At 34.3% G+C, this 18169-nt stretch overlaps 1 protein-coding gene across 1 annotated transcript; it reads left to right on the top strand.

Moving 5' to 3' along the window:
• Positions 1–525: 525 nt before the first annotated feature.
• Positions 526–13129, top strand: CYP19A1 (cytochrome P450 family 19 subfamily A member 1; the record flags this gene model as incomplete). Its single annotated transcript, XM_080626483.1, has 9 exons — positions 526–670; positions 1622–1772; positions 3841–3995; positions 5209–5385; positions 6108–6222; positions 8070–8184; positions 8833–8995; positions 10484–10725; positions 12878–13129. The coding sequence occupies 9 exons, from the start codon at positions 526–528 to the stop codon at positions 13127–13129; spliced, it is 1515 nt and encodes a 504-aa protein (XP_080482609.1).
• Between the last annotated feature and the right edge of the window lie 5040 nt (positions 13130–18169).

Raw genomic sequence — 18169 nt, 5'->3', positions numbered from 1 at the left:
CTGTAGTCAGTCTGAAAATTCAAGGACTCTGACACTACAGGCACGCAGGAAGGAAAAAAAGCTAACAGAGACAAAAGCTTGCGAATTAACTCATTCAAGGCTTCCACACGTGCTAAAAGCTTAATTTCTTGTGTTTTGGTTCAAAATTTCAAGGAGTAAACCTCAGTATTGGCCAGCTGAGTCAGTATCAGAGATAAGAGATCTGTCAGCCAAAGTATCCAAAACTATGCTTCAACACCAAGGTCAGGAAAGCTTTGTTATGTCCAAACAAAAAGAGTGTCTCTGCTGCATGTCTGTTTTGACTTGTGACGCATCTTGTCCTGGCAAGCAGTCCAGGCGGCAGTCATCACTCTCAGTATAAAATGAGGCTACCTCAAGTGCTAATTTGCTCATTTACAAGACCTACAAAGGGGTTGAGAGGTACCAACTAAAGCTGAATCTATCTTTGAAAATAGAAAGCTTCGACAAACTCTGCCTCTTTCCCCTTTCTCTCTCCCTAAAGAAAAGCAGGATCTCCTGGAAAAGATGGTACTGGAAACTCTGAATCCAATGCACTACAACATCACGAGCCTCGTACCAGATACGATGACAGTGGCCACAGTTCCCGTACTCATTCTCATGTGTTTTCTGTTTCTAATATGGAATCATGAAGAAACTTCATCAATACCAGGTAAATTACCTTTTTTGTTTCTCAAATTTAAGTGGGAAGTAATGCTGAGTAATGACTGCATACCAACAAAATTTACTAAGAGTCAGTTTCAATAATACAGTTTTTCAAATAATTAATAAATCAGGCTCACTCTAACCTCAGAACCTCCATAATAAACCTGGCTTAGCTATGTAAGTATATGATATTCAGTTTTCTGATTTATTATGTATGTGCTAGAAAGATACTATACCATTTTACAGATTCTAGATGTTCATATTTTCATGTGCATTATAAACTAATTTTTACACACTAAGTTTAAAGCTTTCTAAACTGTCTTTACTAGACACAAACTATTATCTAGGAAATTGCTCAGATTTTAGAAGATTATAAATTTTTCTCTCCGTATTTGCCATCAAAGACCCTAAAGAACAGAAAACATCAAATGTTTTCCTTTTCTGAGGGCCTCTTCTCTAACGTGGGGCGTCTGTGGTAGACCTTACTGATTCAGCCTATATTTCATTAGATTCAATGCAATTACATACTCCATGAATGAGAGCAGTGTACACATCTCACAAAGGTGTTTGACAAGAATAATCCTAAATCAATTCAGAGGTAACTGAACAAAGTTCTGAGAGAAGATCCCCTCCAAACATCGCTCAATATGCTAAAACTCTTCAAAAGTTAAGGATTTGTTAAAATAAAAAATTAGAAACCATATGCGATTTTTCTAGATCATATCTTCTTTCTAATATGTAACCATGAAACAAAACATAAGCAATCTCAAAGCAGCAGTTTGAAATTGTACGAAGTAATGAAAGTCATTAGTTGTATGTACAATGCAGGGGCAAGTTTCTCCAATGCAGGCCTTGACTGTCATGTCTAAAAGCTCCTTTCATTCATGGGTGATGCTCAGAGGTTTATTCTTGTCAGTGACTACTGCTCAGACCAAACTTTTCTTACCTTATTTCTTAGGGCCAGGATACTGTATGGGAATCGGTCCCCTCATTTCACATGGGAGATTTCTTTGGATGGGAGTAGGTAATGCCTGCAACTACTACAATAAGACATATGGAGAATTTGTGAGAGTTTGGATCAGCGGTGAAGAAACATTTATAATTAGCAAGTAAATCCCTATTTTCTATCGTTAATAATATGAAGAGCTTTTCATATTTTTACACCCTCTTTGCTACTTTTTTCCTAAATTAAAATTGAATTGAATTCTATGGGAATTCTCTCATTTTCTTTGTGGAAAGGAAGATTAAACACTGTGGCTCAATCATAAGAAATGTTTACCATCTCTTTTATTATTCCATTTAACATTAGGATTATGTATTATACAGGAACCTAGAGTGATGCAATGCAGGATTAAGCCAAATTTTAGTTTCCTGGATTCTTAAATTTCTCCTTAAAATGGGAATAATGCTTGAAGATCATGGCTCCAATTCAGCAAGTTAATTAAACAAATGCAACGTTATAGGATTATAAGCAGTTCCACCCAATTAATAGGATTACTCATAGACTTCAATTATACTCAGTATTAAATGTAACTGCAGTCTGTCATTTTATTAGCTGTAGTGAGCAGTTGCTTTATTTTTACACTGGATCTTCTGGGTGCATATGAGCTATGCCATGAAAAAGAAAAACACACCCAAAAAATTAAAAATTATTACCATGTGTAACTGGTGAAGAATCACAAACTTTTTATTAGCAATGTCAATCAATCTGTACTCAGCTTTCATTATGCAAAAGCTTTTGAAAGACACCATAGTACAGAGGACTAACACAGGATTTGCCATGTGAAGCAAGTCAGCTTCATCTCTGGTTTTATCTAAGTAAAATGAGGTAAACATGACAAGAAAGCTATTTACATTCTTATTCTACACAAGTATTGCAAATATCAACTAATGCACCACAAAACTAAACCAGAATTTTGTAGAAGTGTACTATTTTCCTCAATGCCATCTGAACTTTGACCATGAAATCTAATCATACTGAGATACTAATGCACAGAGAAAAGGACTTGCAGTCTTAGTTACAGCAGATGTCTTTTGGAAGACTTAATTAAATAGTTTCGTAAGGAAGATATGCTTATACAAGGTCATATGTCAAAATCCTCCCTTAAAACATTATTTTGCATCTTCTATGTAGATGTGTTGAATAGCGGGAAGCAAAATGAGCATCCTGCACCTTTTCATTCCTCAGCACAGATGTCATAATTCAACATCATCTTCTCATGTTCATTAAAATATGGATGATGTCCCTGAATGTGCAAAAAGCCTTTAAGATTAACTTTACCTCTAGCTGTGCAAAACTAGGGTAAAACCCCAGCACTGCCCAAGTCAATAGCAAAGTCCTATGTACACTGCTTGACTGAAAAAATAAATTAAACCCATGTAAGAGGCCTGGGATTTGATCCATAGAATATGCTACATGGTAAAGAAAGTAGGGTATTGTTTCATTTCAGTCTCTATTCTGTTCTTCTTTCTTTTTCTTGGATTTCATTTGATCAGGTTTTTACTATGTCAATGATTCTAAGATGCTATCTCCCTCTAAAAGAAATTGTATCCTAAAGCAATAAAGCTGGTCACAATCTTTTTGCCAGCATGCGTGAATAAACCTAGTCAACTGTAAAAAGAAAGGCACATATCACTGATTTCTCTAACATGTCTAGGAATATTTATCCCACATATATAATCATATTGTGATGCTGCATATTTAAATTGTACATATATATTTATACTTTCTGTATGTGTCTGAGAATGACCAAATAGCTATAAAAAAATAGCTGTAATTTAATATACATCATAATGAAAATAGCAACTGTCAAATACTTACACCTTATCTTCTGAAATATGTGACATTGGTCATTGAATACATCATATCTATGTATTTCTATGTATACACACTATTTAGATTAAAATATTTTTTAAACCATTTGCATTTTAACTTAAAAATAGTTTTAAATCTGAACAGAATACATTATTGCTTTATATACAATCTGAAGGCATTTCTCAGTAAGATTCTTAATTACGTAAAAGGAACAACAATTAAGGTCAAGCATTATGTGTCCTACTAAATTAAGATTGCAAGTCTACTTCAGAGCTATAGAATGACAGTAGGAAAGGTCTGTGTACAATCTATGAAGCAGTATTTTTGGTTTGGGCTTTTTTCTCCCTCTGTTTCTTTCCTAGATCCTCAAGTGTGTTCCATGTAATGAAACACTGGCATTATGTTTCTCGATTTGGGAGCAAGCTTGGATTACAATGCATTGGCATGTATGAAAACGGGATCATATTCAATAACAACCCAGCACACTGGAAAGAAATTCGACCCTTTTTCACCAAAGGTAAATCAGTGTGCATTAATTCACTGCATCACTATCTCTTCTGAAATGCTTTTTGTCGTTTGCAAACTTAAATTACAGAAATCAGTTCTCTTTGTATATCCCATAAATTATTTTATTGCACCTTCTTTCACACTTATCCTGCTTGGTGCGCTATTTGAAATGCTCCTGAAGTAGTTTCACAGATTTTTAATCTCATCCAATTTAATGGTACCTACAAGCTGTGGTTTTAAATGTTTTACATTTCAAGTCCAGCACGTGTATTAGTTCAACTGGCACTTCCATAAATAGAGTTGGGTGTTCCTATCCCAGCTCTAGCTTCAGTTCTAACTGGGAAAAAAATAAAAAAGCTTTCATTACAAAACTAATTTAGAAGAGTTCACAGGAAATCTATTTATTAATCCTTTAATATACTAGGAATCAATGTAGTAACAGAGAAAAAGAATTAATTAACATCACTAAGTTGAAACCAAATAGGAATTTGCATTAACTCCTCTTGTCCACAGACTGAAGATTTTCAGCAACTAGTTAGAACTATTTCTTTCCTAACTGCCACGCTTGCACTGCAAGCTGCACAGTTCAGAAAAGATTCTCACAAGCTGAGAGACTGCAGTAGTTTCTGACAGTGATTCCAGAATCTGAAAATAAAGCCACACCTAGAAGAAATCAATTATCTGTTGGTATAAATTTTCTATATTATTTTATTGATATACCTTTGGTCCTCCATGAAACTTGGCCTTTCTGTTTGATTTTGCTATTGAAAAATACCAGCAACTTTGTACTGGTTGAAGATGACTTGAATTTTTTCATTTATTTATTTTTCTACTTATTCCTAGAACTACCAGTCCTTTCTATTCACAGAACAGACCTCCTCTCTTCTCAGTTACAAACATCCAATCCTTCTCAACATATATTGGAAAATGTTCTTGAAGCAAATATCTTCCCTTAATGTGGTGTGGACCTAGCATTACATTTGTGAGATGAAGTAGCTCAATGCAAGGCATGTTTGGACTTCAGGTTCATTGCCATTTTAACTCAAAATACTTACATTTTTCTTTCAAAATATGATAAATCACAGGGTTTCAAAACGATTTTAAATCAGTCATTCACATGATAATGTTTTACATTGTATTGACACCTTTATCACCAATTGATTAATTATAAAGAAGGTTCAAAAGTTAACCAATCTTTTGATCATTTTGCACATGTATTTCAGCTCTATCTGGTCCTGGTCTTGTGCGCATGATAGCAATTTGTGTTGAATCAACAATTAATCACCTGGACAAATTAGAGGAAGTAACCACTGAAGTAGGAAACATCAATGTGTTGAATCTTATGAGACGGATCATGCTTGACACATCTAACAAGCTTTTTCTTGGGATTCCTTTGGATGGTACCAACAGCTCTATTTTTATACTTTATGGTGGCTCTAAAATGCATGTCCAAGGAAAACTCACTGACATCACTCACCAGTTTCATTCCAGAAAACAGAGCAAGAACAGACTTCAATATCACCATATTATTAATTGAAATAAATGAGTCATTTTAGTTATAGAAAGAATTTTATATTAATAAAAATATACATTAACTTGTGACACTCACCTTAAATACTACCATTTAGAGAAGTTTTTTTATGCACTGAATTGGTGCAATACCAGTATTATATGCATGTAAGAATAGGAAGTCTTTCCATCAAACTAAATTATTTCCTTGAAAAGTTTGCCTGACAATTTATGTCTTCTATGATTTCTTCGTCCTCAAAACCATGTGACAGAAATAACATTATTGTGATGTTTAATTACCCCATTTCAACATGCTGTAAGAGTTCTGCTTCTGCTCCCTTGTGGGAGGGCATTTGGCTTTGGTTGACATACCACTGTCTCCTTTAAACTAGCTATCAAAAAGTTTTACAAAGATCTATACTTTTTCTACAGTGTGCTACAAATGTTTCCTAGTACTCTCTACCACCATTAAAAACAACCTTTTATCAAATCCCCATGAGTAGGGAACAGGACCTTATTAATTTTATTTTTTATTCTTTTTTTTTTAAGCATTTTGATATTTGACTATTGAGGCTTGTATTTTATACTGCTTTTTGTTAACATTTCTTTTCAGAAAGTGCCATTGTCCTCAAGATTCAAAACTACTTTGATGCTTGGCAAGCACTTCTATTAAAGCCCGACTTCTTTTTTAAGATTTCTTGGCTGTGCAAGAAATATGAAGAGGCAGCGTAAGTATCAGCAGTTTTACAGATCATTTGCATGGGATTCTTTCTTTCTACAAAGATTTTCCTTGATGTTTTCCTCTGACTTTTTGAAAATAAATTATAAAACTTGCAAAGGTGGCTGGAGGAAGTCCTCTGTCTGCAGACCTAAGATAGGATCAGAACAAGATTTGCCACAATGCTAAATGTGCTATCTTAGGGGACAAGTTAAGGCTGTTGTCTATTTAGCCCTATTTTACTCACCGAAATATTAGTTAATACCAGCTCAAATGGGAAATTAAATTGAAACCACTGGCTAAGTTCAAACAGACATTGAAAAGCCGTGATATGGTGTGAAGTTACCATTTGCCATTGAGTTAAAGATGGTCAAATAATAAGCTACAGCTCATCCAAACAAGAAAACCTTCTATGTTCATGACTGTGTCCCAGAATTGTTCATCACTGAACATAATTCTATATATTGGTTCTCCCAGCATTGATTTTTGAGCCAACCACTCATTTTTCAGTTAAAACTTGGTACTCAGCATGATAACCCATTTCAAGGGGTTTTTTGAATCCTAAGTAAGGAACAAATACATTTTGCCATCTTACTATTTTCAAAACTACAAAATGCATATTCTATTTTTATGACCCCATTCTCTGCCTTCTGCCAAAAGAGGACTGGCTATAAAAAGAGCTGGCAACCAGTTTGTTCATTTTGGATTTGGATTCCATCTAGTGAGAGAAACTACTACTTATAAAGCATGCGTAATAAATTGTTTTGATAGTGCTATATAACATAAAGTCTTCAAAGGAAAGATGGAGGTTCGTTTAAAATAACTGACAACTCTTACCAGCTAGACACAAGATTTTGCTTCCCTAACATTCGCTTCTTAGTTTTATTATGGCACTAATTAGTGCTTTACCCTGTGATTCTAATAATAGCTAACTGTGGTGGCCCAGTTGTTACTAGAAGCCCCTGCAGGCAAATATTGATGTTTCAAGAGCAATCCTATTAAAATGAGTTTATTCATAAATTTCTATTGCATAAAAATTATAAAGATCACTAGACTTAATACAATACAAAAAATAACTTCAGGGCATAATGACTTCTGACATTCTTCTGATAAAGTTTGCAAAAAGAACTACTTGCTATTTCTAATACATAGAAGATGTTAGAGATAATAGCAACTTTACCGGGTTTAAGGTTTTAAATGTATTTACCCCTTCAAAGCCAGTAAATTTTTCTATCCCAACAAAAACAAGCTCAAATGGAAGGCCTGAGGATTTAATTCAAAAACTTTTCAAAATACTTTTTAAAAAGCATTGCTTACACATCTGTTGCTAACTGAAAATCCCAGTTATAAAAAACTGTTGGACATTGCTTTGTTTTCACCTTTGAAATAAAAACTGTTGTCACGGTGTTATTTAAATATGAAAAATTTGGATCAACCCTACTTTCAAGATTGTCCAATTTTTCTAACAATTATTCCTCATGTTCTTTAAGTTCATTTTATTAGCTGATAAACTACAGTATAAAACAGAAGGAAATAAACAAATTCTTTGGAAATGTTTATAAATCTTTAAAATCTCCATTAATAGCATATACAGACATATCTTCATCCTTTTCAGCCTATCCTATAAAAAGATTCTAGCCCAAACTACTAAGCAATTATTTAATAAGAAGATGAAGATACATCTTCCCTTAGTACTATTCCTTTTTCAGAGAGCCACATAGCCACTCTTCAGAATATTTCATTTCTGCCATCCTTAGATATTTTCCTTGGTATAATCTCTATGTTTCTGGTCATACCCTAGTGCACACTAGAAGTCTGCAGATATTTATCAATATGTTGGATTTCATCTGTTTTCAGCAAGGATCTGAAAGGAGCAATGGAAATCTTAATAGAACAGAAACGACAAATGCTTTCCACTGTTGAAAAGCTGGATGAACACATGGATTTTGCGTCCCAGTTGATTTTTGCACAGGTATTGGCAAAGTACTCAAAATATGGTTAACTTTGATTTTTGTGACATTCCTGGCAATAACAACACAGGCTTTGACACTTAAACCGTATGTGTCTATCTGAAAGTCATGTCTTCATAAAGGGATACAGAAATTAGCTGGTTCTGTAGAGTCCCTAACAGTGATTCAAACATTGAATACTTACATTTTTGGGAACAGGTGCTTTTCTCTTTTTTTTTTCATGGCTTAAACAACATTCTTAAAACTCTTGCATCCATCCCTGAATGTCCTCCACTCTTTCTCTAACCCTTGTATTTTATCTTGATTTATTGCATTTTGTTGCAAAGGCTTTAAATGCTATGTAAATCCTATCTTGTATAACCTCCGACAGCTCACCAACTCTGTGAGGAAAGGCAATAAATCAGTAAGAATACAAGCTAAAAGCAAACTCTTGTCTTCAATAAGATAATACACACCCAGCAAAACATGAGGTTTCTGTTTTTCTGAAATAGAAAAAGAAAAAAAATTAATGAATGTGAGATAGACTGTAAGGATTTTTACTTTGCTTAAAACAGAGACTCTAGATCCTTCCCATTCTATTCCTATAGGACCTTTGTTGGCATCAGAGGTCAGCAATCCATGTTTTCTCCAAAATTTCCAATTTTTTTCAGAACAGAGGGGATCTGACTGCTGAGAATGTGAACCAGTGTGTGCTGGAGATGATGATTGCTGCTCCTGATACTCTGTCTGTGACTCTCTTCTTTATGCTAATACTGATTGCAGAGCACCCCACAGTGGAAGAGGAGATGATGAGAGAAATTGAAACTGTTATGGGTAAGCAGGAAATGCAAAGTCAATGATGTGGGAATATAATTTTGCTTCAGTAGTGAGTTGAGTATTCAAAGGCTGAAAATTCTGCTTTCTTTTATCAGAAGCATATGCTGTAAAATACATGAACTAAGATTTTATGCAACAGATTTTATTCAAAGTCAAAGGAAAGGAAATGAGAATTTACTAGATAATTTCAAATAGGAATCATCACAACTGACAATCTATTAGAAAGAATGTGCTATATTTACTCCTCAGTGACAGCACAGAAAATCAGTGCTCATAAGTTTCAGCTCAATAGGTTTAGTTGAAATTTTCTATTTACCTTGAAATAGCAAAAGGGGACACTAATTTCAAGTACTTCACCAATATTTCTCTGCATATGTCCAGAACCTACCTAATGTTTCACTATGACTGCAGAAGGGAAAGATTACAGAAAATTAAAATTATAAATTATATTCTGCTGTCATCCATTTGTATAGCAAACTGGTCTCTTCCAAGTACTAATTATTTACCATTCAAAACACAAGATATTCCAAATTTTGATTCTTCCCCTTCTCTAGACTTCATTCAAAGCCTGCACTGGAGTAATATAGAATCTAATTTCATCCATTCTTATTCAAGAGTTACTTCTGGTCAGTTAAACACTGAAAAATGTATAACTCCTTTACTCTTTTTACAAGGTGCTTTTAATAAGCCTTATTTTATTGTCCTCATGAGAGTTAAGTATACATCTTTCCTATTTCCTTTTGATAGCTTTGATCTCTAAGGCAGTAGCATATTGTTCTTTTTCCTTAAGCAAAAAAAAAAAAAAAACAAAAAAAAAAAAAACAAAAAAAAAAACAAAAAAAAAAAACAAAAAAAAAAAAAAAAACAAACAACTGAGGTAGTAAAGCTGCCTTTTATGTTGGAAATCTATTGCTGTAGATAAACTTCCCTGTAGTTCTTTAACTGCTTGTGGCTTGAAACTTAAGGTAAGGCTCCCACTAGCAGTCCATTGTGGCACTGACACTGTGCTGATGGCACCAAGCTGGGAGAAATTACTCAGGGTAACTGAAATAGTCCACAGTAGGACCTTGCTGTATATTCAGCCAAACTCAACCACATGGTGAAAATCTAAGGTCCCCATACAGTTCTTTCCTATCTGCAGAGTATTCCCAGATTCTGTTTGCTGTCAGCTCTCAGGAGTTTCCTTTGTTGTGTCTTGTTCTCAGTCATACGAAAGTCAGGGAAAGACTTTTGTCACTGACAAGAAAGCAAAACAAAGACTGGTCTTAAGAAGGTGAGAAGGTAATAAATTAATGAACTAGGGTTTACGCTGATGAACAATATACCAGATTTCCAAAACATGTAAGACTACATAAAACTTATTAGAACCTGTTGGATCCTTCATACCATTCAGGACCTGAGAACTTTCCAAAAAAGTTTTGTAGTTGTACAATGAAGCTATTAAATTCCTAACCAAATTCTTCGCCACCTGTTTTCTTCCACAAGGTGACAGAGACATACAGAGTGATGACATGCCAAACTTAAAAATTGTGGAGAATTTCATTTATGAGAGCATGAGGTACCAGCCAGTTGTGGACTTGATCATGCGAAAAGCTTTACAAGATGATGTAATTGATGGCTATCCTGTGAAAAAGGGGACAAACATTATTCTCAATATTGGACGCATGCATAAGCTTGAATTCTTCCCAAAGCCAAATGAGTTTTCTCTTGAAAATTTTGAGAAAAATGTAAGTTTCCTATCTTATTTCTTACAGAAAATTGGGTATTATCTATTGATAATGTCTCTTTCTCTTATTTTGATCAGGAACTTTGTGACCATAAGACTGCTTTGCCTTCGTCTAAGTGCCTCTTTAGCTGTAAATCATTATTTATGAAGCTGGGCCAATTTTTTCCTATCAAAATATATTTTAATTGAAAAATAGTTATGAAATCAAAACCAAAGTTTTCCCAAACATCTTAATTTTAATTTAAATTTCTGATTAAATTTGTCAAAGAAGCACATAGTTCCCATTATATCCCCTGACACTAGACAAAATAAAGAGGTTTTGGGGAGCTAGAGCCATACAAGTAGCACAAAACACTGAGGCCATGTAAGGATTCTCTGGAGAGATGAAGCAGTATAGTAATTCTTGAGAGTGAAAATCTAGCACCCATTTGTTTTAAATCCTAAATAAAATTAAACATATAGACCAAAATTAAAATACTAAATTTGAACCAGCTCAGCACTGCAGATGTTGAGTAACTCAGTCCCAGTTCAGATCAGCATTCCAATTTAAGTTAGAATATAACTCCCCAAAGAATGAGAATTTTCTTTAGTCTACATTACCGAATCTGGTATCAAAAGCAACATGTGAATTTTTTTACCTATATGTAATGCTATCAGACATCTTGGAGTACCATGTATGCCACACACAGAAATGAGCACTAAACAACCTGGTTAATTTTTCTAAACTCCTGTGTGATTACCCATAGCAAACTCTGCACTCAGTATTGAAAACAACAAATCAAGAACAAAGTCATAGTAGAAAATTCAAGAAAAGAGTAAGTTCATTGAAATAACTACTCACTGTGAACTGTTTCCATTTTGCTACCCATTATTTTCATTGTAAGTATTTCTTTCAAAATGGATTTCCTGTTCATTTCATAAGTACATTTTGCTTCTAAAAATATTTCCCCTTGACCAAATGTTTAACCACACATTTTCTATCTGACTTGATGCATTCTGTTTGCCACACTATTATTCTGGCAGGCACAATTTTCACACAGTTTTCTAAGTGAATAACAACGCACACCATCATTTATGATAAGATGAGCATTGTTAGAATCCAAACATTTTTCCATTTTCCCAGGCTGTGCATTTGCTATTGTGCTGTACTGCCAGCTGCTGTACTTGCTCTGTATTATAAACACTTGTATTTAACCATCATTTTTTTAAAAGTACAGCTCATTTTATTTGAAAAAACTTTAAAGGGAGAACATTTTTCAAGCTGAAAATGAGAAAAAAAGGGACACTTTTCTAGACAATTTAATATAAAGCAACCTTTTTTACTTTATTCTTGGGTTAAATAGGAAGTCAGAAGACAGCCAATATCTTACTTTTTAAAAGAAAACTACACAGATAAAGAAAAAAATTTATAGCCAGACTTGCTTTTTCTTACTCATAACAACTATCTTGGCAAATCATTAGCAGTACTATTTATGCTGTTGGCTGCTTTGGATAACTGATCTACTCAATGTCAACAGGAGGAGAAACTGGCTGTGCATTCTTCAACAGTTCTGGGAACCCTGCATTTCACATTTTAGTTGATAGGACAGAAGATAATTTTGTGTTAACTCTCTATCAGGTATCAAATAAAATTTTCACCATTACATTTTATGACTAATTCTCAGAAACACTAGCATTCCAATGACAACTGTAGTAGGTTCAGGGCTTTATGATTCTCTTTAGACAAGGCATCAGCCTGTTTCTCAGATATTTATGGGCTTTGTAATGAATATTTTCTGAAAAAAAATGTTTAGTGAACTCTAATATGGGTTAAAGAGCAAAAAGCTTTACTCTATTTCACAGCTTGTGGAAAAAATCCCTGTAGTTCACTGAACGAACAGATTGAAACACACAGGGAGAATTCAACTGCTTAAACCTACAGTCACTGCTATCTTAGCATTTCAAATGGTATGCTTTTCCTAGGTGTGTCTCTATTTTCATCTGACCTGGATGGGAGGGATTGTTCATTGTAAGGGAAAGAAGTAATTGCTCTTAGGAGATTCTTCCCACAAGTTTTTCAGAATTTTTCTACTACAAATTTCAATCATAATTTTCACAAGTTTTATGAAGAAAAAAATCATCTTAAAGTTTATGCCTCATGTTATTCTGTGCAGGTTCCTTCACGCTATTTCCAACCCTTTGGATTTGGCCCTCGAGGCTGTGTAGGAAAGTTTATTGCCATGGTAATGATGAAAGCAATTCTGGTGACTCTTCTGAGACGCTGCCGAGTACAGACAATGAAAGGAAGAGGCCTTAACAACATCCAGAAAAACAATGACTTATCTATGCACCCAATAGAAAGGCAACCACTGCTGGAGATGGTTTTCACACCAAGAAGAAACACAAACAAGAACCAGGGTGACTAAAATGGATCAGCATTAAAGTTACAGGGCTTTCTCAGTCATAGCAACTAAGAAATACACATAATTTCTAGGCAAAGATAGAGAGTAAAACATTTTGTTGCCCCTAAATGGCTAAAATTTCCACTGACAACTTGTTCTGCCTGCACAGCAGAACCAGGTTCCAGCCACAACTTCAAAGTCATAAAATAATCCTGTTGCTAGGTGATGCCACAATATATGCAGGATTCCTGGCTACTTTTTAAAACCAAGCTCAGATGATGTTACGCTTTGCTTTTCAAACAGTGCAAGTTAAAAGGTTTGGGGGTCAACAAAAGAACAAACCTGACATGTGTTTAATTCCAGGACTACACGTGTACCCCTCTCCCTCACCTCCCTGAAGCTGGACCTAGCAGTATTTTGACCATGGCAAAAGCTCTAATTATCTATTTTTGAACACATCTGTATGAATAATATCAAAGTTGATTTTAAGACTAAGAAACAGTTTAAAATATTTAGGACATATCAAGTTATAAAAAATGTTTGTATAAAAAGTCATTCAAACATTTTTCTTTGCTGTGTTTCGCTGTCATACCGTGCTATTTGATACCAAAGACTTACAGTGTCAGATTTTACTGAGGGCAATAATTTTCAGAGTACTGGGTAAAAACCATAGTTGAGGTAACTGTTTTAAAAAGCCAACATTGTGCTATAGAGTATGCTAGAGAAGATCTGTAAACATCTTGGTAAAGACCATCTAAAAATAAGATAATGAATATATAACATTACAACTAGTATTACACAGGAGCCAGGGGGCAACACCCATTTCCACCTCATGTGGTTAAAAGTAGAAAATTCCCACCTCACCTCAGTGACATAGTGGTATAAACCTTTGGAATATCTCATGTAACTTCTACCATCTCCATAACTTTTAAACTAGAAAACTGTTAGAGCTGTTGGGAGAAGAAAAAACAAACTAACACAAAAAAAGCCCAAATGGAACCTCCCACCCCCCAAAAAATTGTTGAATCTCATTCTTATTCATTCTCTATCATAAAACACCAAAAAGGGCACTTCACTGGACACACATTTCTTATTTGTACAAGAAATTTAAGAAGAACTACACTGAAGGGTCTTTTTCTTGGGAATAAACTACTCTTTTATACACAGTATGTATCTTTGCTTATTTCACACAGAAAAGCATTTTCATAGTGATAATTTACTCTCTGATTTTCCATCTCATAATTATAGGTCTCTCGCTATGTTTTTTCACAAGGTTGGAATTAATAAATTACTTTTATCATTCAAATTTTTAAATAATTATACAAAATCATATAGATATATGGAACATGCATGCTGCTCTCATTCCTTTAATATATTATATAGTGTTGAATTTGTAGGCTGGAATTTCAGAAACATGATTACCATGATTATTCTATGGAAGAAAAAAAGAAGTATCATATTTTATTTTTTGTAACTAAGACTGCAGAATTATTTCCCATTGTATTTTAAGTATATTCTTTCTGATACGCTTTGCACATAGTGTTTCTGGTCCTCAAATTTCTACAGTACTTAATTTTGTCCACATTTGGACAACAGACGTGTTAATCCGAGCTGTTAGCTAGTTTGAGCCGTTAGCTAATCTGAGCCCTGTTCTCCATTATCTGTACTAGGGCTGTTACACAGTGGTCTATTTGCATGAATGTTTGCACGATAAGGTCCATTTCCACTCCTCACATACTTAACATATGTTTGAGAACTGCAACTGGTGAAGCACTGTGTCAAAGCTTGCCATGTGGATATAAACAGTTTAAATCTTTCCAATGTATATATGCCATTGCACAAACAGGGCAGTGATTGTTACCAGGTACTGTAAAAATTTAAGAGACTTTTAAAACTACATCAAGTCTACTATCAGCAAGTGACTTTTCCATTAATATTCAATACATCAACATAAACCAAACCTGATGACTATGTTTTATACATCACTGTGATTATGGGCTGCTCACAGCACATAAACACGGATGTTGTTAGAAAATAATCTAATTATCAAATAAAAGTTGTATTCACAAAACCAAGCTTTAAATCATGTTTCACTGTGTCTTCCCAACCTAAGAATCACAAAAAAGTACTTAAATGTATGTGCATACAAGTGTGAACTGATTATTGAAGTATTAGATACGAGGATGAAACCTGGGGTATTCTAAAATCAAATTTACCACTGCTGTCGGGGGATATAGTATTGCAGATTCTTAGTAGTAGCAAAGCAGAAAATAGAAGTAATTTGAGTTCATACAAGACTGTTTGCCTAGGAATGCACTTTATTGAAGCTTTAAAAAAAGGGAAGAAGGAAGAGGAAGTTTCGGTGATTCTTAAGATAAGAGGGATTTGTGGATGTAACAAAAAAGCTTGGCTTGATGACACAAAGGGCTCAGCTATTTCTGGGGAAAAAGAAAAGAAAAAAGAAAAAAGTATCTGAAATAATGAAAAAATAAAACCAAGCAAAGACATAAACTGACTACGTAGTTCAAAGTAAATTTCATCTCTTTCTACTCGTATCATGATGGCATGACCCATTCAATTTGCATCTGTAGAATTAATTTATTTCACTTTCAAATGAAAGCTTGCAGACTAATGATTCTTGTATTTGGCTAAATGACAAAACTGGAAGGTAGTAAATGGCACACTAAAAAAAAATAAATCTAAACCCCCCAAAAAAAACCCCCAACCCCCTCCCACCCTCAAAAAAAACCACAAAAAAGAAAAAACCCAACAAAACCAAAACCAATCAAAATAAACCCCACAGGAACTCTGACATAGCAGCAGGAAATGGATACATTTGTCAGATGGTAACCAATCATGATACTCACCCAGTGAAGACATTTTCCTCTATTACTAATTTTTAAACATTAATAAACAATTGCCATTTTATTAGTTTACTTTCTGCATTCTCCAACACAATTCAGTGTTATAGCCTCAGTCAATATCCCTTTAAATTAAATTCTTATCTTTAAAATTCTAATTGAAATTTTACAAGAGCAAGGAATTTATCTCTGATGGACAGAGAAAAACAGTTGATATGTTGGGCCAAATCTGCTCCAATCTATTGTGAAATAAAATCCTTCTCTAAAACTGGAATTTGTTGCTGTCATACTGATTTTAAAGGGGCAGTTACCAAGGACTTGCGAGGTTAAAACCGTTAGGGCTCAAAACAACATTACTTATCTGCTATGATTGTGAGCCTTAAACTTGTGATATCTATTTATAAAAGTTCTGGGTTTGTATACTGTTACACACGCAATGTTTTGAAACACCGATCTTTAATTTTATGACATAGACAAGCACTCAATTCTACAGATCTATACTACTGTAGCAATAACTCTATTCAAATGCATCAATGCATTAAAAGCATAATCCAGAATTGTCACCTTTGTATATTGTGAATTACAGTCACTCAAAAAACCCTACTGCTTTCGTAACGTGAGATGATGTTATGCTGCTCATTTTTGCAATCATCTCTTCAGTTGCAGATAAGGTTATTTAGGTACAAATACAATTGAAAAGATCTGAGTTAACACTGCACTCTGAGCATGGTCCAGTAGATGGCACACACAGAAAATTTATTCATGCAACAAGAACAGCTTATATATTACCAAAGGCCCTGCTGATACATAAAAGCCAACAGACTCCTATGGTCTTACTCAGTTATTAAACACTTCTTTAGGAAGAAGTGAGTCATTCTAGATTCATTGAAAGTGCAGAAGGTGAAAGAAAACTGACCCTCAATAGTGTGAATGAATTTATTGGTATTATTCCAATTAGTCCTGGCATTAGAACAGTTTTTTCAAACATCACCTTTTAGTAAAAGTGTTCTCCCAGTCTACTTGAATGGAACCTGTATGCACCATCTGGCATCAAGACTGATAGAGCCCTGCTTAGTAAGTTTAAAAATTATTGCTGAGAGATTGTAAGGCTCTGATGGTATTTTAAGAATAATTTAGCTTACTTTATTAATTGGATGCATTGATACTAACTCACTTTCCCTTAGTATGACATTTTTAGATTATATTTTACCCTGACGCTTGGCTAATTTAATTTAGTGCTTCTATGGCATTCTTCCATAGTCCGCAGTGGAGCAGGATTCTCTAATGAAATATTAGCATCTTTGAAGAAAATTTGATTTTTGCATGTTGATCCTTCAATGAGCAGTGCAAGTCCCAGTACTTCATGCAGCCTCACCACAATTCTACAGTACTTACTAACTCATTAACACAGTCGAAGAATTGAGCAGGTCTTCTTGGTAATTCTTTATTCTTTAAATAATTGTTGGTCAAAAAGCAAAACCACTTAATTCAGCTGCTAAAAGGATACATTTGGCACAATGTGCACAACTCCATTAAAACTGCCTGATTAGGCCAGAAAATACCTCCCATCGGATTTCAATCATTTAATTCCTCTTCAGTTTTAGAAGAGTTGATTAGCACCTCACTTAATGCTTTATAAACTTACCCTTACCTTGTAATGATATGTAGATGGAGTTGAATTTTGTTCTCCATTTAGAGTCATTGAAAGATTCTTGCAAGTAATTATAGATCAAAATAGCTACGTTCAGAAACTGCATCTTCTAACACCTATACACATATTTGTATTTAGACACCTTTTTCATTCCAGCAAATGCAAGAAGATATTTTTGAATGTTAAACAATAGTTTGTGAGAGACATGAGAAGAGCACAAATCAGTATTATTATAATATTAAGTATGTACGGTGCTAACTGCATTAAGAAAATTGCCCCTTACTTCCATTTCAGAAAGCACATAATTAAATTTTGCAAAAGTGACTGAATGAATACTAAAGCAGCTGCAAATGGATCTTTTTCTGTTTGATGTGAAGTGAAATGTTTTCAAATGAAGTTTCACCAGCTCAGATATATAAATACAGATGAAGCTATATTCACAGGTCTTGTCTTTTTCCTCACACGAAGAATAATGCAAAGATACATTAAAACTACAGAAATGTTATCAATCCATTATACTACTGCACCTAAGGATCTCAAAGCATGTTAAGA

The sequence above is a fragment of the Psittacula echo genome (genome assembly GCF_963264785.1).
Source record: "Psittacula echo genome assembly, chromosome: 10".
NCBI classification, from domain to species: domain Eukaryota; kingdom Metazoa; phylum Chordata; class Aves; order Psittaciformes; family Psittacidae; genus Psittacula; species Psittacula echo.
Note: the sequence above shows the minus strand (reverse complement) of the source record. Positions and strands in the feature narration are given on the sequence as shown.